The 21,753-nt window shown below is 50.6% G+C and overlaps 8 protein-coding genes across 8 annotated transcripts; 5 read left to right on the top strand and 3 right to left on the bottom strand.

Moving 5' to 3' along the window:
* Window positions 1-3,536: 3,536 nt before the first annotated feature.
* Window positions 3,537-4,627, bottom strand: VTN00DRAFT_1352 (uncharacterized protein; the record flags this gene model as incomplete). The annotated part of the gene is made up of 2 exons (XM_069427450.1): window positions 3,537-3,714; window positions 3,795-4,627. 2 exons carry the CDS (start codon window positions 4,625-4,627, stop codon window positions 3,537-3,539), a joined length of 1,011 nt encoding a protein of 336 aa, XP_069292054.1.
* Window positions 4,628-5,466: 839 nt separating this feature from the next.
* On the top strand, window positions 5,467-7,503 carry VTN00DRAFT_1351 (uncharacterized protein; the record flags this gene model as incomplete). The annotated part of the gene is made up of 9 exons (XM_069427449.1): window positions 5,467-5,674; window positions 5,734-5,813; window positions 5,869-6,030; window positions 6,225-6,246; window positions 6,314-6,366; window positions 6,431-6,595; window positions 6,646-6,854; window positions 6,907-7,414; window positions 7,480-7,503. 9 exons carry the CDS (start codon window positions 5,467-5,469, stop codon window positions 7,501-7,503), a joined length of 1,431 nt encoding a protein of 476 aa, XP_069292053.1.
* Window positions 7,504-7,560: 57 nt separating this feature from the next.
* Window positions 7,561-7,806, top strand: VTN00DRAFT_1350 (uncharacterized protein; the record flags this gene model as incomplete). Its single annotated transcript, XM_069427448.1, has 1 exon — window positions 7,561-7,806. One exon carries the CDS (start codon window positions 7,561-7,563, stop codon window positions 7,804-7,806), a length of 246 nt encoding a protein of 81 aa, XP_069292052.1.
* Window positions 7,807-8,477: 671 nt separating this feature from the next.
* On the bottom strand, window positions 8,478-10,346 carry VTN00DRAFT_1349 (uncharacterized protein; the record flags this gene model as incomplete). The annotated part of the gene is made up of 4 exons (XM_069427446.1): window positions 8,478-9,926; window positions 9,990-10,024; window positions 10,082-10,200; window positions 10,267-10,346. 4 exons carry the CDS (start codon window positions 10,344-10,346, stop codon window positions 8,478-8,480), a joined length of 1,683 nt encoding a protein of 560 aa, XP_069292051.1.
* Window positions 10,347-10,808: 462 nt separating this feature from the next.
* On the bottom strand, window positions 10,809-12,963 carry VTN00DRAFT_1348 (uncharacterized protein; the record flags this gene model as incomplete). Its single annotated transcript, XM_069427445.1, has 2 exons — window positions 10,809-12,788; window positions 12,847-12,963. The coding sequence occupies 2 exons, from the start codon at window positions 12,961-12,963 to the stop codon at window positions 10,809-10,811; spliced, it is 2,097 nt and encodes a 698-aa protein (XP_069292050.1).
* Window positions 12,964-13,690: 727 nt separating this feature from the next.
* VTN00DRAFT_1347 (mitochondrial 37S ribosomal protein mS23) lies at window positions 13,691-14,566 on the top strand (the record flags this gene model as incomplete). Its single annotated transcript, XM_069427444.1, has 2 exons — window positions 13,691-14,121; window positions 14,209-14,566. 2 exons carry the CDS (start codon window positions 13,691-13,693, stop codon window positions 14,564-14,566), a joined length of 789 nt encoding a protein of 262 aa, XP_069292049.1.
* A 2,002-nt stretch (window positions 14,567-16,568) lies between these two features.
* Window positions 16,569-19,775, top strand: VTN00DRAFT_1346 (uncharacterized protein; the record flags this gene model as incomplete). Its single annotated transcript, XM_069427443.1, has 4 exons — window positions 16,569-17,005; window positions 17,098-17,209; window positions 17,264-17,616; window positions 17,678-19,775. 4 exons carry the CDS (start codon window positions 16,569-16,571, stop codon window positions 19,773-19,775), a joined length of 3,000 nt encoding a protein of 999 aa, XP_069292048.1.
* Window positions 19,776-20,974: 1,199 nt separating this feature from the next.
* VTN00DRAFT_1345 (uncharacterized protein) lies at window positions 20,975-21,706 on the top strand (the record flags this gene model as incomplete). The annotated part of the gene is made up of 1 exon (XM_069427442.1): window positions 20,975-21,706. The coding sequence occupies one exon, from the start codon at window positions 20,975-20,977 to the stop codon at window positions 21,704-21,706; it is 732 nt and encodes a 243-aa protein (XP_069292047.1).
* Window positions 21,707-21,753: the final 47 nt, after the last annotated feature.

The raw sequence follows: 21,753 nt of genomic DNA, 5'->3' as shown, positions 1-21,753 counted from the left end.
AAGTGAGACTATAGCTAGGTACATTCGGTTTGATGACTTGCTTACATTTTTATGATCGAACTGGGAATACTGGTGTTCCGGGGTAGAACTGCATTGAACACTCCGACTGGGTTTGGCAGGCCATGGCCTGCTCGTATGAGTAGTGTCCTGAATACTGAATGGAACCGTTATTGACACTCTCAGAAGTATCTATCGTTGGCAGCGACCTGGACGTTGATAGATCAGCCAGCCTCTTTCGTGCTTTCCTTGAGGTTCCGTCCATGCAGTGTCCCCGCCCTTTTCGCCCTTCAAGTTCTTCCACATGTAGGGACATATATGTGCTTCGAATATCACTCACGTGCTCTTCTTGCCCGACGAGGATAGTTCATCCAGCATCCATCACACCACGACTTGTGCTCCTATCTGTCCGAAGCACCGGCTCAATACAACCTTCCAATCACTTTCGTGGGCAAGTTAGACGAGCACCCATTCATATGCTTGTGCGCTCGGATCACCGGAAACAAACAGTCTTCGAAGAGTGCCAGCCACTGGTGACAATTGTCTGGCTGCTGGTTCCCTATGGGCTGCATTTGTATTACTAGCATTCCTCTGCCAACGTGTCCCAAGTCTTCTCCGCGGGCTATTCTGCTAACGATGGAAGTGAGTGATACGGTTGTCCGAGTATCTGCCTGAGCGTCCTCTATACTAGTTTCTCCCGCGTTCTCCTGCCCATTAGCCGGATCCATCGAATAGGAGTCCCTGGGAAGCAGCCACGCTTCTCAAGCATTCGTATCCCGGCGCCTTCAGCTCATGATACCTCCCTTGCTGAGTTTAGTGGCCTTTGAAGGTGTTGATTGCCTCCGTATTCACTATTTTGTACTGTTTGAAGAGGCCTCGCCTTTGATCTCCGTTCTCCTTATTAGATCAGTCCAAAGTAAACTGTCGTTATTCCGTCTATCAATTGTGGTCAATTAGGGTCGTCCTGAAACAGAGCTGGGTTGCACCCGCAGCTGCTGTGCGATGTCTTTCCTTTATTGCAACTCGTTACACTTCAACCTGGTTTCCCAGCTGCTCACCTGACCGAATCTTGTCCGCTGTCACCTTCTTATGCAGTGCATGTACGGAAGGCTCTGCTGATGTTACCTTCTAGCGTTGCCATTAGACTGACAATGTCAGCTTCTCACGCTCCTGTGAAGGCAACCTGCCTAGTCGTCTCATCGGCTTTCGATCTAGCGAGATAACCCTTCACGTTGGAGCACAGGCACCTGTTCAGAAAGCTCATTCAGTTTCCAGGAATTGCACTAATGCAATCGCCACGCTTATTTGTTGTGCTGATTCGATTTCCTCTTCCGGATTGTCACATATATGAAGTTCTTGGGTTGAAAACGACCCTAGTTGGGCTGAAGGATCCGACGACGGAGGCACAGATTAGACTTTGTCAGAAGGAATAAACCCTGCTATCATTTCGTCATTGCTCTTATCTTTCGAACATTCCAAGGCCCAACCGGCTATTGGGGAACGTTATTTGTTGGTTGATTTATCATATGCCCGATTCTGTGCTGGACGTGCTCTCGTCTTGTGTCCAATTTGTCGGGATGACAAATGTGCTCATATCCAAGATGCTCAATGATGCACACTGGACAGGCTCAAGATGTTAAGCCCGGCGCGTCCCTGGTGTTGTCAGTGACAGAGCAATTCAGCTGTAGACTCGTGGTTTCTTTCTGGATGTTTGCTATATAATCACCACAAGAGCCCAGCGTTTTCCATCATTCATTAAAAAACCTGCTAGTACATCTAGCACCAAACGCTTTATCTCTCGAGAACTATCAGAAGTTTATTCATTTGTAAGATACCTGTTTCTCTGTCCCTGATTCTGACCAAGCTGTCTATATGACATCTCTACAGTTGGTATCATCTTACAGCCCATCTACAAAATCTACCAGATTATATGTCACTCTCCGAAATTGGAATTGGAATTCGAATCCGACCTGACCTCAGTTACACCTGATGTAAGCTCATGAAGCAGGCCCCTGACTTTCTTCAAGCATCAGAAAACTTATCATATTCTAATTTCTATAGATCTTCGACGCAACACTAGAGTCAACAACCCACAAAGCATCGTTCCATTTCTATCCGAACCTATCGTCTCCTTCTAAATCAACCCCATTAAAGCCGGCAGCACATACCTAGAAGCCCTCACCACCTCCGCAAAAAACATCCCCGCTAGAAACTATAAAGCTTCGACCGGACCTGAATAAAAAAAAAACAGTAACAGCAACAGCAACAAACAAACATGTGTCACAAAATCATTCACTACCGGTGCGGCGCCGTCGAGACGGTCTTCTCGGAGACCTGTAACTGCGGACACAAGGTCGAGGAGAGCTACAGCCAGCGCTACTGTGGCATCTGCAGGGACTGCGATAGCGGACGTTCCTGACACTTGATGTTTTTGCCCTGGAAGAAAGAGGTTCATAGTTGATGGTTGATGCTGTAATCATACATACTCATTATACATACATATATCACAAGAAGGGTAGAAGGTATCTCCTGATTCGGGAATTGCATCATATGAAGCGATTGGAAGCAAAAAAAAAGATAGGGCATATATATGGGATGGTACGGCATGGCATGGACAATGGAATGGACAACATAGCTAGTGGCGCATTGTTTTCATTTCTCCTCTTTTTTGTTATTTTTAGCCATCTTGGAAGCCGGAACTTCCAGAGCCCGATATCCATTCATCTGGTGTCTGTTTGCGCAACTTTTTGACTCTCGTTATACATCCATACATACATCATACATGTATACTTAGTACCTAGGTCCTTCGTTTTCTTTTTCCCTCGTCACCTATCCCACACCATACCCCTAACATCTATGCAACTTTACTATACTATACCGTCTTTCTCTTTCATTAGATGTTATATATCATCCGATCGCTCGCACCTTCCCGCCATACATCCGCATTGTGGAATGAAATACATACAATTAAGTGGAATAAAACGGGCTATCTATTTATTTATTTTATCTCCATGACATTGCCTAGGTTAAAACAGCATACGCTAGATCAATGATATCTACATCTATCCCTAGGTATATCAGCAATGAGAGAGTAGGCTAGGCTAGGCATTCAACGTGCTGTATTTGAGAAATCGTATTTCTCCACCTCTCATTAGCACCAAAAGATGAAGCTTTGGAGTCCGTGTCGTACAGTAATAACAACAACGATAGATGTGGAGAGATGGATGAAAAAAGAAGGATGGGACGGCTTGTAACAAAATAAACTAGGACCTGATTCCATCGATTTACTGTATACACTGTGATATGACATGACATGGTCATAATAAAAGACTGACTGCGAACGAGTGGATGCACCTCAAAAGCAGAAATCAACCATGAAATTTGGATTTTACTCGTACAAACATCATATGACCTTGAAAATTGTACACAAGCGTTATTTATTGTTAGATAGGTATTTATTTGATTGTTTCTAGTATGGTAACAACCAATCCCCCCTCATCCTCGCTCATTGAAACAGTGGTATAAAACTTTTCTTTTTTTTAACCTGGGGGCAGGGTGCTCGCGTCGACAACATCAGCGGCATCCTTCTCGATCTCTTCCTCCTGCTCGGCGAGCGGAGAACGAGGCAGGGCCATCAGTCCAGTCCGGGTGGACTCGAGGATACCGAATGGAGCGATGAGCTTCAGGAAGGAGTCGATACGGGAAGGCTTGGCGGAGCTGTGAAAGTAGGGTTACGAGTCAGCTTTCTGCTGAAGAGGATGGAAAGTATGGAGATGTAGGTGAGGGTTGGAACTTACAGCTCAACGATGCAGTTGTTCGTGCTGATATCAAGCACCTTGCCGCCAAACTGGTGAGTCAGGCGAGTGATGGCGTCCAGGTGCTCGTGCTTGTGTCTCAGGGCCTGACTGGGGGGCAGGTTGCGCGGGTGGAAATCAGATCTGTCGGCCAGAGATCCCTTGACCTTCTCCTGCTCCCGCTTCTGAGCCTCGCCCTCGGGTTCCTTCCTGGAAACACCGTCCTCCGGTGTGGTGATCTCCCTGTGGTGCTGGAGCAGCTCCTCGAAGACCTCCGGGCCCAGGATGCTGACCTTGGCCAGGAGCAGCTCACGCTGGACCAGGGCAGCGTTGGTGTAGTCCAGAACCGCCCAGACGGGGACGAGGTCGTCCAGCTGGCGACGGGCCTGCTCGACGACGCCGTCCAGCCCGCGCAGGACAATGGTCATGCGCGAGAGGTCCTCAACCTCGGTGTTGCAGACGACGAGACTGTCAATGTTGAAGCCTCTGGCGGCGAGGATACCGGAGATTCGCGAGAGCACACCGGGCTCGTTCTGCACGAGGCAGTTCAGCACATGGCGCTTGGGAGGGTTGCTCGGAGGCACGGGAGTCTCGTAGAGGATGGACGACACGGCCGCAGGGGCATCCCACTGGGGAGACGTGTCGGCGGTGGGAAGAGGGAGAGGAGCACGGCGGTGGAGCGCTTTGTAGGCGAGCGCAGAGGTCGACGAGCTGGACGACGACGAGTGCCTGCACGAAGTGAAGCGCGGAAGGGCCGCAGCCGCCCTGGAGGTCGCAGCAGAGGTCGATAAAGGCGAAGACGCTGAGGACAGCGTCAAGGCACGCCGAAAAGCCATGCTGCCTACCTGGCCTGCAAGGGGAGGCAGGCGGACAGTGGTTGTAGGTCCTCACCCGTCAATTAATGATGGGAGAGAAACACACGCTGATGGGAGAGTCTGAAGCCGCAAAGGGCGGAGAAAGCCGATATATTATTTTTCGCTGGACGTCCGATTCCGACCTCGGGGATGAGTCAGGATTTCCGTACTGCCAGGACCGCGTAACTTACCGCTAGGCCGTTTGTGGACTAGCGCGTTCACTTCTGGCCGCGGCGAGGAAGAAGTGAGTATGGAGTGTTCCAGGGATATTTTTAATTTTTTTCTTATTATGGGGGCTCAGCTGTGGAGGTGATCAGCATATGTACACGGTGATATGTGGTGCTGTTCTCTGGTCTGTGTAAAGGTCTTTATGTAGAGGCTGGCAGCAAACCGGTCAGTATCTGTATTACACTGTATGTATCATACGTCCGTGCATTACCATACAGAAGTACCCCTCGGCGAAGTACATACGCATCAGCACAACAGCAAAAACTGGTGACCAGACAGAGATCTCCAGCTGCAGTGCATTCAGTCAGCCATTGCATATGTGTCTCATTATCCTCCAGTCTTTGATGAACCATCAGTGGTCGCAGTGATGGCCTGCACCACGGACACCTCTCTCAGAGTACTCCCCACGCCCGTGCCCTCTGGGCACGTCCGGTACTTTACCCCGGTACCGTACGAGCTCGGGCACGCTAACCCATCTGGCACGGGCATGTTACTTTTTTGAATGCAGCTGTCTCTCTTCATCCTCGCACAGACTCAGCGTCCTCCCGATCTCAGCCCCTCGATCCGCTCTTAGACTCATCATATCTGGCACCATGGGTGACGACGAGCGCCGCGCAAAGCGCTCCCGTTTTGATCAGACCGAGCCTGAGCCGCGCCGCCAGTCCAGGTTCGACCGCCGTTCGCGATCTCCCTCGTCTCGACAGTCCGAATCTGCTCGAACTCGCAGCCCTCTGAGCCATGAGCCTCGCAGTCCCGGTGCAGAAGCTCCAAAGAGGCCTTCTGACCCTGCTGCAGCTGCAGGTGCGAGACCTTGCTTGCCCCGTCCGTCCGTGTTAAGACTGACAACGTTCGGGATCCAGCTGCCGCGGCCGCCAAAATCAACGCCCAGCTGCAAGCAAAGAAGGGCATCCAGCATGTTGACGTTCCGCCGATCCGCTCTGTGAGCTGCGCGCGCCTCATTATTCTCTCGCCTCTGCTTTACTGACCGGCCGTAGACCGCCAGTCCCGCCGCGAAATCCGCATCGCCTTCCGGAGGCCAGAGCTCTGGCAAGTTGAACGACGACATCTATATCGCAGATGGAGACTACATCAAAGATATCGAAGTTAACGATCTGCGCAATCGTTACACGCTGACAAAGGGTTCCACGCAGAAGATGGTAAATACTCCTGTCGTATCTGCTGATATTCCCAGGCACTTGGCGCCGGTCGTTTAGGACTGCGGCCGCTGACCTTTTCTGTCTTTTTGTTCCCCCATGTTTTCCTTGTGATGGTGGTTGAAGCTTACCCAAACATCCATAGCATCTCACATCCCCTCTTTTGCATCTGCTGACCTCGGCTGCGTGACATTTAGATCAAAGAAGAAACTGGCGCTGGTACGCCTTACTCCATGTTATGCTATATATCAACTTTAGTGAGAGAAGAAGCTCATCAATTTTTAAGATGTCACCACCCGAGGAAGCTATTATCCGGACAAGAGCATGGCCACCCCATCGGTATGTGCCGAGCTGATTGCCCTTGAGGTATATGGAGCAAGTCTAACAACTGGAACTTCGGCAGAACCCTCCGCTCTACCTCCACGTCACGAGCACTACGAAGGAAGGCCTCGAAAAGGCCGTTGCCAGGATCGAGGAACTCATGAAGCAGGAACTCCCGAACCTTGTGGACGAACGGAGATTCCGCCGGCGGGAGCCTGAGAATTTTGAACGTGACGAGTTTGGTCGAGTATGAACCGATAAGCCTCGTTTACGGTCTCAAAAAGCTGACGTCTACAGCGCAAATGGCCTGAGGAGCGCATTCCCATTGACCTTGAACCGATTCCTGGGTTCAACCTGCGAGCTCAGGTTGTCGGTCAAGGCGGTGCTTACGTGAAACATATACAGCAGAAGACCCGCTGCAAGGTCCAGATTAAGGGTCGTGGTTCTGGTTTCACGGAAGTCAGCACGGGCAAAGAAAGTGACGAGCCCATGTATCTGCATGTTGCGTATGTGATTTCCAGCTCCTTTATCACGCCGCCCGAACTGACCGGGATACAGTGGGCCCGATCCAAACGATGTCAAGGCTGCCAAGGAGCTCTGCGAAGATCTCTTGGCCAATGTGAGGGAGCAGTATCAGCGATTCAAGGAGAATCCACCTCAGCATGGCTATGGTGGTTATGGCCGTGGCGATCGTCATCACTATGGCGGCTACGGTGGATACGGCAACCATCAGCAGCAACCACCTGCATCGGCTGGTCAATCGGCTCAAGGGCCGCCTGGAGTATCTGGAGCTCCGGGCGCCACCAGTGCTGCTGATTACAGTGCCCAGTATGCTCAATACTACGGTTCTGACCCTTACGCTGCCTACGGCGGATACCAAAACTATCTTGCATACTACCAGTACTATGCTGCTCAGCAACAGCAACAGCAGCAACAACAACAGCAGCAGCAGCAGCAATCACAGAGTCCTCCACCCCCACCCCCATCTAGCGAGGCTCCTCCACCACCTCCACCCCCTGGTGCTGGTTCGCCGCCTCCGCCACCACCAGGAACTAGCTACAACGCAGTAAGACATCTCCCTCCTCTAAGACAGCGTCTAAATGTGCATCTGCTAACCTTGCTGTGATGCAGGTTCCACCACCACCTGGGCTGTAGTCGCGAACGGTTGCTATTAATTTATAGATTCGCAGAAAATAATATGTTGAGAATGAAATGCCCAAGTTTTCTTCAACCGCGGAAATTCGTCTACGCTGTATCTTGACCTGCAGGATGATGGAATCATTTTTTGAGCGTTTTGTTTCTGAGACGCAGATGCACGTCCTTGGCCGCTTGTTGCTTTTCTCAATGCCAACTTTGGAACTCGGCCTCTGGGGAATTGACCCACCACCATTCTCAGGCACTCGACATTTTTTTTCCCTAGATGAATGGGATCTGGTTGGTGATCAGAACTGTCTCTAATTTCGTTACTTTTTTATTATCATGTCTTTCTTTTGCTTCCTTGCTCCCTACACTGAAGTTTTTCTTTTTTCTTCCTCTGTGTCGTGGTCTTATGCAATAAAAAGACAAAGCTTGACATCTTCAAATAATTGTCCTGAATGCGGCCAGATCGAATTTGTATGTGTGTGTGTGTGTGTGTGTGTGCATAACTAGGTAGCTTTTTTTATTATTTCCTCGGACGACTCAAACCCACTTCAACAATCTTGTCTGTGTAATCTATGGAACTAAGCCAAGAAATAAATGTTGGAGTTTGTTCAACGCAATTATTTATCTGTCTACTCTTCTCTGAGCCCAGTAACTGTTTTATCCAGTCATAGTGGTCGTATTCTTTCTCTCTATTTTACCATCATTATCAAGTATCATTGGGTATTATCAACATCCATGAGATGCCTAATTAACCACACGGAAAACCCCAGTTCTGGTCGAATAATAAAGCCCGTTTCAATTACCTTGACGCACACAATGCAATGTAGAGAAGACTGAACAGCCGTTCCTTTCCTTTCCCAATACCTTTATGCAAACCCACACCATGAAAAATGCAATGCAAACATAGATGAATTGACAACATCACACAAACAAGTCCCATAACGCCTTTTTGTTTGATGATAGCATGTCAGAAAGAGACAGATGGATCATGGGTATTGATGATACTGCACCCCAAACGCAGCAGCTAACTGTCTCATGGATGTGGAAGCAGAAGAAAAGGCCGACGGATACATCATCCGCATCGCGGACATGTCCATGTCCATGGAATCCTCCTGCGAAAAACGTTCGGGCGCCATCCTCGCCTTGCGCTGCGTCAGGGCCTGAGGACCCTCCTTGCAGAAATCGCAGGCGAAGTCGCAGGGAGATGTTCGCGTTCCATCCTGTGGCCGGGGCCGTTGCGAGGACATGCTCCCCATCTGCTCGAGCTCCAGGTCTCCAAAGTACTCCGTGATCATCTCGTGTCTGCACCGTGTCGTCGTCTCGCAGTACGTGACGACCTTCTGGAAGCTCTCGAGGCGGGCCAGACCGCTGCGGAACTTGGACGCTGCGGCTCCGTTCTTTGATGTCTCGGCGGCGAACCGTTCCACGTCCCGTTGAATACGTTCCAGGACGCGGTCCCGTTCCTGAGTGTTGTAATAGACGAGGGAGACGGCGGCACGTCCGTCGCGGCCGGCGCGGCCGGACTCCTGGACGAAGCCCTCGAAGCTCCGCGGCGGGGTCCAGTGGACGACGAAGCGGACGTGGGGGTTGTCGATTCCCATCCCGAAGGCGTTGGTCGCTACGACTATGAAGAACGCAGGGGGTGGTCGGTCGTCCGCTGGAAATGGTTTTGCGGACGTCCACATGGTCTGGATGCGGGATCGGTCTGCGGCTTGAAGACCCGCGTGGTAGGCCACGGCGCAGATACTCTCATCTGAGGCTGTGAGAGAGTTTGCAAGCGATTCGCAGACGGAGCGGAGGGGAACGTAGATTATCCCAGACATCGGAGGGACGCTCGCAGTAGTTGTTGAATTTGTTTGGTTATCAATTGTTCTGGCTGTCGAGCGTAATCTAGCTTCCCGCCGGCTCTGGATGGACTTGAGCCACGAAACGAGGTCATCTATCTGAAACTGTTCGGGAACAGTAGGGTCGTTGACGTAGTCCGTGAGATACCTGACCTCGTAGTGGATATTCGGCCGGGCCGACGGCGTGTTGAACGTCTTCAGCGTGGCCGGGTTCAACCCGAGCAGGTTGATGATGTCCGCGCGGACCTGCGGAGTCGCGGTCGCTGTGAGTGCACTGATCGGAACGGTCTTCAGCGCTCGCTTGAACCAGGACAGTTCCTTGTACGCGGGGCGGAAGTCATGACCCCACTCGCTGATGCAGTGGGCTTCGTCGATGGCGATGCGGTTCAGCTCGCCCTGCGCGTGAATGGTCTGGAGATTCCGCCGGAACGTCTCTGTCTGGCAGAGCTCGGGCGTCACGTAGAGAAGACGGGTCCTTGGATGTCCTGATAATAGGTCTTCCAGGATGGCTCGTCTCTCGGATAGGGGAGTGGTGGAGTTGATGGTAGCAACTGCAACACCGATTGCCTCCAGTGCTGAGACTTGGTCCACCTGCATAGGAAAGCAAATAAGAAAATGCACAAATTTAAATAAAAATGGCCAGTAATAACTAACCATTAATGCAAGAAGGGGAGAAACTACAACTGTAACTGTAGAAGTTGTGAGCTGAAGTCATTGATAGGCAAACCGCTAGCGGACCTACTTACCTCCGTGGCTGATCACAGCAGGCAACTGGAAGCATAAACTCTTCCCGAATGATGTCGCCGCTTGCAGAAAGACATCGTGTCCCTCAACGGCGGCGAGGATAACTTCCCGTTGAAGGGGTCTGCGCAGCAAATCTCATCAGCCTGGAACTTCGAATGTCGTTGTTAGCAGATCCTAAGGAGCTCACCTGAACGATCTCTTACCAAAGACGCGACGCAGGGTGAACTCGAGGTCCACCCTAGGACGCCGGAAGTTACGGTCTAACATATCTGCATTGTAAAGGAAAATTCTTCTCAAGATAGACGTATTTGGTCGTCCAATTGATGATCCATAGGCAGACTCTGGCGATACAAGATCGAGACACGTCCACGCGGGACAACGCGAGATCACGTGACAGATTTAATGGAGCAAGAGCACCTGTCAGATAAGATAGATGGAAGGTCTACGAAGCAGAGAATATTATAATTGTCTCACACAAAAGGGATAAGCCTTAAATGTGATTATGATAATGTGCCCAACTTTTCTGCAATTCTCGATGCATATCCTCGGTGTCGAACAGGGATGGAAAGCCATGACAATGCACCTAGTCCGCCAAATGGATGCAATGAGATCTGTAAAATATACAAAATCGAGCAAAACTTAATTCAAAGAATATAGACATCAAATGTAGTAGTATATTTCGTACAGATGCACTCACGTTCACGCCAAGCACAGCTAGGGCATCTCACATTAAGCTTGTCTCTTTGACATTTGCTTCTCCAGCTCTTCCTTGACAGCAGCGACATCCATAACTTTCCGCTTCTTCGGCTGCCAAATACGTTCAAGCTTCGACCAAACGTCCATAACTGCGTCTGGTCCGCAGCAGACACCAAAGGCGCGTAAGATAGAGATAATGACTCGGCGACCGAGAAAGACGCCGTTCTCAACTCGCCGCTCGAGGTCTTCCAGTTCATTGTGGAGCTCGGCGCTACGTGACCGGCCACTGAGCATGTCTTCCGCATCGTCCTCATCATAATCCTCATCGTTATCCTCTTCATCATCCTCCTCGTCCTCCTCTTCCTCTTCTCGTTTGGGCTCGTCCTTGCTCCCAGCGTCTTCGGATGGTAATGCGGTATACATGTCATCTGGCGTAGTCTCCACCATGTCCATGCTCTTGGCAAGTGGATTCTCCCAGCCCAACCTCTCTCTACGAAGATAAAACCGGTCGTTGAGCCTCATCCTTGAATCGAACAGGGCACGGAGATATGCTTTCCAGGTATCCTGAAGCCTCTCAGCAGACCAGCGTTTGTTCCTCTTGCCATGACGAGCGAACGCTTCGAATAGGAGCAAATACACCATACCGCGAGGAGGGATGGGGAAGGTTCGTTCCATATCTCTGAGAACTAACATAAACTTGTAAAAATTTCCCGTCTGATAGGCATGATGAGAAAGAAAAATATGGAAAGTCCTGGTATCTGGCGTCATTGGTAAGGCCTCTTGTAGAGCGCGATGCTGTTCAGGAAATCTGTCCTTGAGAGAGGCCGATAATTCAAGAAGCTTGCCAAGTTTCCTCCTCTTTTTCCGATAAATGGAGAATTCGGTGGTTAGACTTGGATGATGAAGATTGTGCTGGTTACCATAAGGGAATTCTCTTTGCAACTTCTTCTGGGCATCCATCATGCGCTCATACAGCTGCTCCGCAGTCCTAAGCTCCCCAGCTTTGATGAAAGAAACCAGAAGGCAGTTCAAAACCACCGTGTCAACGAGCTCCCCAGAACTAACGAATTCATCAAAGGTTTGACGAATACCATCAACATCTTGCTTGAAGCCATGGTAATACATCTTAGAGACCTTGCCACATCGTGAGAAGTCGATGCCACGGCTCCTCATCTCTTCCATCAAGCGGTCTGCAACGGTATATTGACCGGCTTTTATGGATATGTCGAAAAGGGTGTTAAAAACAACGCTGTCTGATTTTATACCAGCCACGTGCTCCATTTGATGCCAGATGCCAATAGCTCTCTTCAAGTCTCTCTTGAACACTCGGCCGGCGGCACGCCCAGCAAGGTGAATGGCAGAAGTCCATAATGAACGAGACAGTGAGTAGCCAGCCGTACACATGTCTTCCACCAAGGCAAGATAACGACGAGCATCAACCCAACGGCGGTTTGGTGGATCCGCAAAACGACGTAATAGTACGCCACGCGAGCGTTTCGACAGCTGAGACACTCCTGGTGATGGGAGCTCTCTATAGAGCCTGAAGACATACTGGTTAGATTTTGTTTCGTCGAACAGTGCAGTAAGAAACCGTTCAACTGCGGGGTTTTCGACTGCGTCGCGTGATGTATCATGATGTGAGGGACGAGAAGCCGGGATCGGTTTGTTGCTAGGGTCCTCAGCTACGGCTTTCATAGCGTCTTCCCATTCCGTTTTCGTGCCAATTGCGCTACTATAAAATTGTGAGATAGCTTCGTGTCTCTCCATTGCCGGGCTTTTTCTTCCATAGTAGCGAAATCTGTCCTTTTCGGCGGCAGAAGGGGACTGTTTGTCGGGAGACTCATCTTTCGGGGCCTCTCTTACAAGTACATCCCCTCTTCCTTCATTGGGGAATGGCACTCTCGATAGCGCACTGGCACCTCGCTCGGCGTCCTCGCCCTCTGAGTGCCCTTCAGATTGTAAATCCGGATTATTTGCACTCGTTTCGTCTTCATAGCCCTTAGATGAAGCCTCCTGCGTGGTGTCATCCTCTGAAATATTATCCAGTCTCGGTACAGTTTTAGTAGAAAACGTTCTTTGCGTCCTCGGACATCTTCCACCAAAATACCTGGTCAATGGCCTCGAGTAATTCGAGCTTTTCCTGTGTGAAAAGTGGCTCGGATAAGTAATGCGACTGTTGCGCCAGCATTCTGATCTATCTCTTGAAGGGTATGCGGGCGCTGTAGACAAAGCTCTGCCTCGCGGGGCATGTTGGCGACAGAAGCCTGCTGTCACCAGCGAGCTGACGAAGATATCGACAATTGAGACGACGATTGGACGGTGGCATCGGGGACGGAACCTTCTAAGGGAGGAGCCGTATGTGTGCGACCCGGTCTTAGGCATTGAACAAGACCTTGGGAACAAAGAGGGGTCCAAGCCCTGCTTGGAGACGATTGGGACGCCCGTCGCGCGTTCGGAGCTATTGAGACGAGGCATGAGACGGACATTGTGGCATTGGGTCAGCCATGCATGTCCAATGATGGAATTGGTAGCTTCAGAAAAACGAAAGGAACACCCCTCGTAGCGATAGGGGGAGAGTGTGGAGAGAGAGGCTGCAAGCTGTCTATAGCGGTGCGGGAGCTCCACGATATTATGGTGCACGGCGGGTACGGGGCGCGGAGTCGGGGTTGGCCCAATCGGAGCTGCGTATTTTGCGATCGCCTTTTTCACGACATCCGTGCCCGCGGCTTTACATACAGTCGAGTCTTCGCCGACGACTATAGTCTGCCCGGCTTACGATTTCACCAGAGATAGCGGCTGCGTTTGATTCTCCGTCTTTAGTTGGAGGATTGCCGTTGTCTTCACCGGTCTTTCTTCTTTTGAGCCTGCAATTCCTGCACTAAGGCCGACGGCTCCGACCGTCTTCCTGATCCGCCATGGGCAAATACAACCTCACAGCCCTTCGTGTGCGACAGACCGCCCTCGCCCAGAAGGCGAACGGCAAGATTTCAAAACTCCCGCCATGGGTCGATATCGTGGGTGATATCCCTCCAGCCCAGGTTCTGGTCCGCAATCAACCTATCCAGCATCAACTCGTCCGACAGCGTGTGAAGACGCTGCCCGGTTCCTCCAAGCCGCAGGTTGTCTTTGAGACCCAACAGAAGCATCCCGCGAAAAAGAAGCCGAGCCGTCTATTCCAGCCAGTTGAGATAAAGTACGAGGAAGACCAGCTGCGAAGGGAATTCTTCCGCGACCATCCTTGGGAGCTCGCGAGACCGAGAATCGTGCTCGAAAGCACAGGCAAGGATTTCGAGAAGTATGACTGGCAACGCCTGCAGCAGCCTGGAAAGAGATTGGATGGCGAGAGGTTCGTATTCCAAGAGATTCGCGATTGATTCCATCTATGTGCTTTCGGTATCTATGGAGTCATCGGCTAACACATATTGTCAAACAGCGTTGTCCAACGGCAGCTCTACCTCCTTAATACTGTACCAAACATCACGAAGAGTGAAGCATATGATATCGCACGCCGTGAATTCTACAAGCTCCGTCTCCAGGAAGACATTGAGCGACGAGTAGCGGCCGAGGAAGCGGAAGCCACCGGTGCCACCTTCGGTCCCACCATGCTGGAAGTTGGAATGGAGCTCGAGAACCAAGAGTACGAACGCTGGAAGGCGTGGGCTAAGATGGAGGCACAAGTGCAAGACCAGAGGGCAGCGGCATTTGTTGGTGCGCCGGAGACCGTGGGGGGTGATGACAGTCTTAGTGCCGACAGCGGAGCGGCCGACGGTCCAGCTGTGCAGCAGGTCTAAGATAGACGGACAGGGCCGGGTTTCCATTCCCTATTATCACACTTGCTGTTCATGATGACCCCGCATCAATGTATATTACAAAGTGTGTACCATTTATTGGTTTCATATTCCCTCTTCATCTCTGGTTCATGCGGAACGCATTGGAAGCTACGAAAGATAAGATATTTATGTATTTCATCTCAAGTTCATTATCAAAAGGAATAACCGATAAATTTCCTCAACAACGATTTCATATGTCGAACACATTGCGTCCTGGAGATTCTGCGCCCTTGACCCAGAAAATAGGTAGAGCCGAGTTTGTTAGCATCCGGTGACCTGAGCCCCTAATTTTGACTTCAGGCCTAATGCCATTGGCACTAGGTATGTTGGCGTTGATCATGTACATAATCTCGAAGCGGCTACATATGCGAGATGCCGCGGTCTAGATCAAATCCACCATAAAGCAAACAATTATCTGGTGTTTTATCGGTATGTTTGCTACATGTCAGGAAGTCACTCCGGGCTATATGCAGGAGATACGAAGAGGTTGAACGATAACCTCGTTCTTTTGCCAATTGCTTTTTCTCATCGCTGTCCAGTGCTCTAGTCATGATATTGGGTGGATAGCCAAATTGAAGCATTTCATGCTTTAATGTCTTTAGATTACCCCACTTTCGAAGGGGAATCGAATCCCACTATATTTATACATCTACCAGGAGCTCTATCGGATTTACAGTAACATTGCCTAGGTTAAGCATGTCTCAAGGTACGCATATGCAGGTTTCTCAGCTGTCATCTGAAGACTGGCCCTCTTATGCTTCCTCGTGTCTTAGGTGCTGGCACCAGTCTCCAAATGGGACGTTGCATGGAAGCACCGCCACAAATATCATGATCAACCGGAGCGTACGGCCCATTCCACTAGGAGACAGTGAGACCCAGTGGTAGATGGAGGGAGACACGAGGAATGTGATATGCCTCTATTGTTTCGGTTTTTGTCTCGACTAGACCTCCGGCGGCACGAAGCGTTTCATGGTGCAGAATGAAACAGAACAGCATGGATACGGAGGAGCTCGAGGCCAAGTTGAGACCTACAGTCGATGCTCTGCTGCTTCAAGGGCAAACGCATACCAATATCCACGGGCTAAAGAGCAGAGAAGGTCGTGATAAAGCACATCGAAGCACATCACGTGCACCGGCCGGCGAATGGGCGGACGCGGCGGCGCGCCGTTGAGCGCCGTTATCCGTTCCTGAGGCACAAATGGCGGATTCCAGGCCATCCTCGGCCTTTATCGCGGCCGTGACATGATACTCGTCTTCCGCCCCCAGCGGCTCCCCAGAACCCCCCGGATCCAAAGCATATCAGTGGGATCAGCGGTTAATCTGCAATCGACAAGGCAATCGATAGAGTCGGTGTCTTCGTCGCACCGCCGCTGCGTTCTGCAAGCCCCCCATCGCAGCCTCCGGATTTTAGGCCCTTGTACCCCTGCCCCTGTGAGCTCGGACGTCACAGCATCTCCACATCCAAGTCGATTTCTCATTCTTTAGAACTTCCAAGAACCCGTCTGACTTGATCTTGGAATCCCTCCCGCTTCGAATTCTCGAGTCCAGCCAACGCCCAGGGAACAAAGCCCACGCTTGTCCCTTTTGACTGGTTCTCCCTTGTCCGCCAAACTTCGGGCAGCTAAATCTTTTATCCTAAAGGCCCGACAGCTCACAACAGCGGTATGGACTGATCGATAGTCCACAGCCTACTCGAGCTTGACGTCGCACTTTCTAAATGTCTTTCGTCATCTGAAGCTCTCATACTGTGCCTGCAGCGTTGCTCGATGGCTCCTCCCTGCCTCTCGACTTAACACGCTCGTCGTGCACCGATTATGCTGCATCGCGACCTTGATCCGGTCCCTAAGCACGAATTGACACCTTGGAGTCCGCTGACATCCTGACCAAGCGGTCTGGACACTAGAAGCCCACCGTACATTTGAGCAGACGCCCGGCTGACTGGCCGTCTCCGTCGTCGTCGGTCATGCTTACCGCCATGGTCCCCTCGGAGGATACCATCAGGCCCCCGCGATTCTACCGTGCTGTTGCTGAAGGGTACCGTACTGAAGGCAGTGATGACGATGGAACCCGGAGAACCCCAGAACCAAGCCACCCTCCACCCGCTTTGAAAAGCAATGGTACCTCTCGTCATGAAGAAGCCGCGCAGACGAATCGTACCGGCGGAGATAGTGGCAACAGCGGCAGGAATCACATTGAACCAAGGCAGCTCACGCAGGAGGAGACCATCGAGCTCGCCCGTCGAGCCGTCGAAAATGGGATTCTGGAGACCAAGCGTTCGCTGGCCGGGAGTGAGCCCGTCAGTGACGTGGTGCGGCCAAAGCTGACAATTGATCTGGGCCATTCAAACATCGTCCGGATTCCAGAATCGGTGGTGGACATCATCAAGGATGAAGTCGAGAGGTACCATCCCCTCACAGAAGTTGTCGTGCATAGATAATGCTTCAATCCCATTCGATTTCTTTGCTTAAGGAGCATAAGCTAACGTTAAATAGGCTCTCTCTGTCAAATAACCATATCTTCCACATCCCATACCGCTTCGCAGAATGTTCTCATCTTCGTTACCTGAACATTCGGGCAAACAATTTCCGTGAATTTCCAAAGGGGGTTCGTAAGGAAGTTGCGCCTACAGGTCACAAACCAGGACTGACGTGAAAATAGGTGTATAAACTGCCTTTGCTGGAGATTTTGGATCTGAGCCGGAATAAAATCAGCAAGATCCCTGACGAAATTCGGAAATTGAAATCGCTGCGAGTATTCTCGATTATGCAGAACCGCCTAGACGATTTGCCCACTGGACTTTCGGAGATGAACAAGCTGCAAATTTTGAAGGTTGCCGGAAACTCTTTGAAATATCCTTTGCGACGGGTCCTGGAGGCCAAGGAGGCAGAAGTTTCCGATTTGCCGATGACAGATAATGAGAAGGAAGTTGCAGTCACCGCCGAGCTCAAAAGATTCTTGAAGAGCAGGCAACCAGCAACGACACCGGATACAGAAAGTGGGAGCGAGGCCAGGTACGAGTCTTTGATATGATGTCCGTCATTTGTACTGTGTGAGCTAACCCTGGTCGCACAGTGAAACTATGATAGATACTCCCAAGCCCATCAAACGCGGGATGAATAGCCGCTTTCCGGTAATCCCTAGTACCGGTGATGGGTCCTCAGACCCAAGGTCACCGACATCGAGACCTCCACCAATTCCAATGAGGTCTCACTATCGTATCGCATCCGGCCAGAGCGGCAGTCATCAGCGACCTGGTGTTAGTCCCGTTACTTGGCCTAGCGAGCGTAATCGAAGTAACAGCGAGAGTATCATCCAGTCTTCTGCCGCTGCAAGGAGCAAGCGTATGGGGGTGATCAACAGGAAAAACACTGACTTAGGCACATTGGATGAAGGACGGCCGTATCGCAACAGTCATCTGCGTGGCCTCAGTCATGGCTCTCTCTTGAGAACAAAGCCTTCCGCTCCGGCTAGCGGCGGTAGCAGTTCCTCGAGTCCGAGTAGCCCAAGGGAACGGAGGCGGTTGAGAGACGGATTTGTCCATCGAATGTCAAGCTTGCCAGAACATAAGAACGAAGGAGAGACTAAGGAACCAATCATCGAAGGTGCAAAAGGGATCTTGTATGCTTTGTTCCAGATTCAACCTCACATTTCCACTTTGATCAATGTGATCAAAGGTGATGATTCCAGGCGAAACAGCCTGGAGATTGTTTTCTACAATGCTTCCACTCACGTGGATCAGCTAAACGAAGCTCTGGAGAATGCAGAGAAAGTCCAGTCAGAGAACACAGATCTTGTGAAAATGTCAAATGAAGCTGTCAAGCGAGAATGTGAGACGTGTCTGATGGCATACATGCACGTTGGCACGCAGCTACGCAACAATGTTGACAGAATTGTTACCCACGGCGATGCACGCTACGTGCGCTCATTGATGCTCATGATTTATGGTAGCTTAGTTGAGCTTCGGAACGCCTGCATCAGTCTCGGGGTCCCGCCCCAGACGCTGAAACAGGACGTTGCTTTGAAAGATCAGCGTCCTGTACCAGAGCCAGTCCAGGAAGGGCTCAATCCTGACCGCTATGTCGGGCCAGCAGTTACTCCCACAAGAGAACGGCCTCAGCCCATGCGCCGCCTTCGAAGCGATATCACAATTCAGCATTCTCACGGTACATCTGCAGCACCATATCCTCCTACTCCCAGCTATCACGCTCCGGCAAGCTCCCCTGGTTTCGCGCCAAATTCATCTGTACCCCTCAACTACGGCGATCGGAGTCGGTCCAGTAGCAGATCCAATACTCTTTTGAATACGTCAGTGCCGTCGTCTCTTGCAACCCCTCGTTCAGGGGAGTCATTCCCTTCGATACCAAGCACTACTGTGAGCCGTATCAATCCGTTGACAGGCTTGGATGAGTTGGAAGAGGAACGGATATTTGAGAAAATATTTCACCAACTCACTGCAGCCTATACATCAGCTCTCCAAGCACTACCTCTGGCTCGCCGGCAGTTTATAAGATGTCTCGAGCTTGCAGAGGAAACTCGAGAGCCTGAAGAGATTCGGATGCTCTGGAGCAATTTGGTCCGTCGTTGCAAGGTGTGCTTGGATGCTTCTGAAGCACTTGGTCTCCGTCTTTCAAACATGAGAGTGAAGGAACCTGGTGGCGGCATGCGCAGCCAGCGTGAATTCTGGCAGCTTTGCAAGATGTTCATGCAGTCTTTCGTCGATCTGGTGACGGATATGCGAGATGTGAGAAGTATGCACCTTCTCCCATCTGATATAATCATAATTCTCCGCCCCGTTCAGAAGGCGAGCAGAGAGGCTGGCAGGCTGATTGAAGCTTCACCATGGTCCTATCTTGCCGATATGAATCCGACGAATCCCCCTCCTAACATCTACGGCCCACCTCTGCAGACGCAGCACTCCCAAAATAACTCGACCGTATCGGCCCCCGGGCTTACACCACATTCCGCAGCCCCCAGCTCCAGCGCTTCACCCCAGTCTGTACATCTTCCAGCGACACCATTGAGTGCTGCTCTCGGTCCCGCAGCTCAAGCAACTGTGCCATCTACACCTGCAAGTGCATACAGTGACAGGTTCTTTGCAGGTGATGTTTTCCAGAGAGCCGACACATTGCTTTCGATGCAAAATCAAGTACCATTCTTTCTTCGGCGGTGATTTGGCACAGAACGGCTTGTGTTGCTAATCTCCGCGACTCCGAAATCTTTTTCTTTGGCATATATTGTCTGCAACAACAACATAAGCTTATCCACCCTTATTTCCCCTTGACCTTCGATGAATGGACGTTCCCACACTCTACTATATTTTGCGTTCACAGCCTTCAACGCATTTCGTTGGGTACTCTACCACGTTAACCAGAGACTTTTCCATGTCGACTGTCACCTAGCATCACACCTTCACGATCTTGCACACGAATCCTATCATATATCCCCAAGAATTATCAGTCAAGTTTTCGTCATCCTGCAGCGTATCTCCAGCTCTTGTTTTCTGGGTTCTTTGTTGTGTTGTTGAATGGTGTCGACGGTGTTACTGGCTTAAATTGCTCATAACTGGCATTGCTTTTTTCGTTTTTGTTTTCTGGATTTCTGGGCAAAAAGGCAGCAAGGTCTGGTTACTAGACATCGCGAGGGCGGAGTATGGGTTCCTGTGCGCAACCGCAATTTCCTTTCCTTTTTGCGTTTGTTTTTCTGGGATGTGGTGGATGGACAGGACACATACAGAATTTCATTGCTTGTTTTCTTTTTCAGTTAGCACCAAAATGAATCTACGAGAGTGCGAAACAAATAAAATATATAGACATCATGGTGAATTTTTTCCTTTTTTATCAATATGCTTGGTTTCTTAGTTTCTTCAAACAAACACTGCACTGTACTAAGTCTTTAATTCAGAAAGGGAAGTAGAAAAGATTCCAGGAAGCGATATAGAATAAATAAAAGCAGGGATGATCAATTATAAGGGTTGTCTTTTGTTATTACAGCATTCCTAATCATAATCAGCTTGGTTATTTGCTTGCTTATGCCGCGTTGGTTTCAATATGGTTATTTAGTCCATTCAGCCTTCCTGCTGCTTCTTTTGGGTATACTGTACATGAGTGGCGGTGAGGATGAGGTCAGGTCCAGACCGTGCCGGGCAGTCGGGTTAGGTCCCCGATAGGTAAGTTAGGTACTTATTAAGGTTATGGTCAGATCAACGTTAGACCCAACAATACAGTATTAATATATAAATAAAATCGATCTCGATGCTTGACCTCTTATTAATATATTATACTAAGCATAAAATTCAGTACACCGACATATAGCCCGTCATCAAATCAATATATGTATAAATAGAGATCGATAGAACAGAGAACGCCGGATATGGGCCGCGGTGGCAACAACAACAACGGCCAGCCCACAATAATACTGAACGGATACAAGAACTATCAGGAGTGGGCAGACGCCACGAAGATCAACTTGATTGGAGAAAATGCATGGGATCTTGTCACGGGCACGCTGCCGGAGCCGACGGAGCCAGCTACTATTACTACTATGCCGTCGATGCAGCAGCTGCCGACAACAACGGCAACAGCCACATTGCCCCTTGTTAATAGCAGTAGTTTGGACCCTAAATCGCATCCCCAGCTATTAGAAACCGAACACATCAACAAAGCCCACTCGACCAACCTCCAAGAAACACACGACCACCAAACGAAGAAAGAAAAAGAAGACCGCAGACGCCTCAACAACCGCGCCATCTACATCATCGGCCGGAGCCTCTCCCCGACCATCCTCCACGAGGTCATCCACATCGAAAACGCGCACGACATGTGGAACCACCTCAGACGCAAATACGACCCGCCGCCCAACCCCTTCGAGGCCCTCAAGGGCGTGAGGGAGCTGTTACATAACACGGACTACGACCGCTGCCACGGGATGGAGGATTACATCCGCCGGATCGAGCGCGGGATGGAGAAAGTGAGGAGGAATCTGTTGCCCGGGGAGACGTGGCCGGTGTCGTTGGGGGTCGTGTGTTTCTTGGATGGGTTTGCGGGGTCGGAGGCGTGGAGAGGGTTCGTTCGTGCAGGGGTATTTGGCCGGGAAGGGGTTTGAGTGGGGGAGGACAAACGTGGAGGATGTGATGAGGGTGTTTTTGGAGC

The sequence above is a fragment of the Thermoascus crustaceus genome (assembly GCF_041956765.1).
Source record: "Thermoascus crustaceus strain CBS 181.67 unplaced genomic scaffold VTN00scaffold_1, whole genome shotgun sequence".
NCBI classification, from domain to species: Eukaryota; Fungi; Ascomycota; class Eurotiomycetes; order Eurotiales; family Thermoascaceae; genus Thermoascus; species Thermoascus crustaceus.
This window is presented reverse-complemented; position numbering and strand designations above follow the sequence as displayed.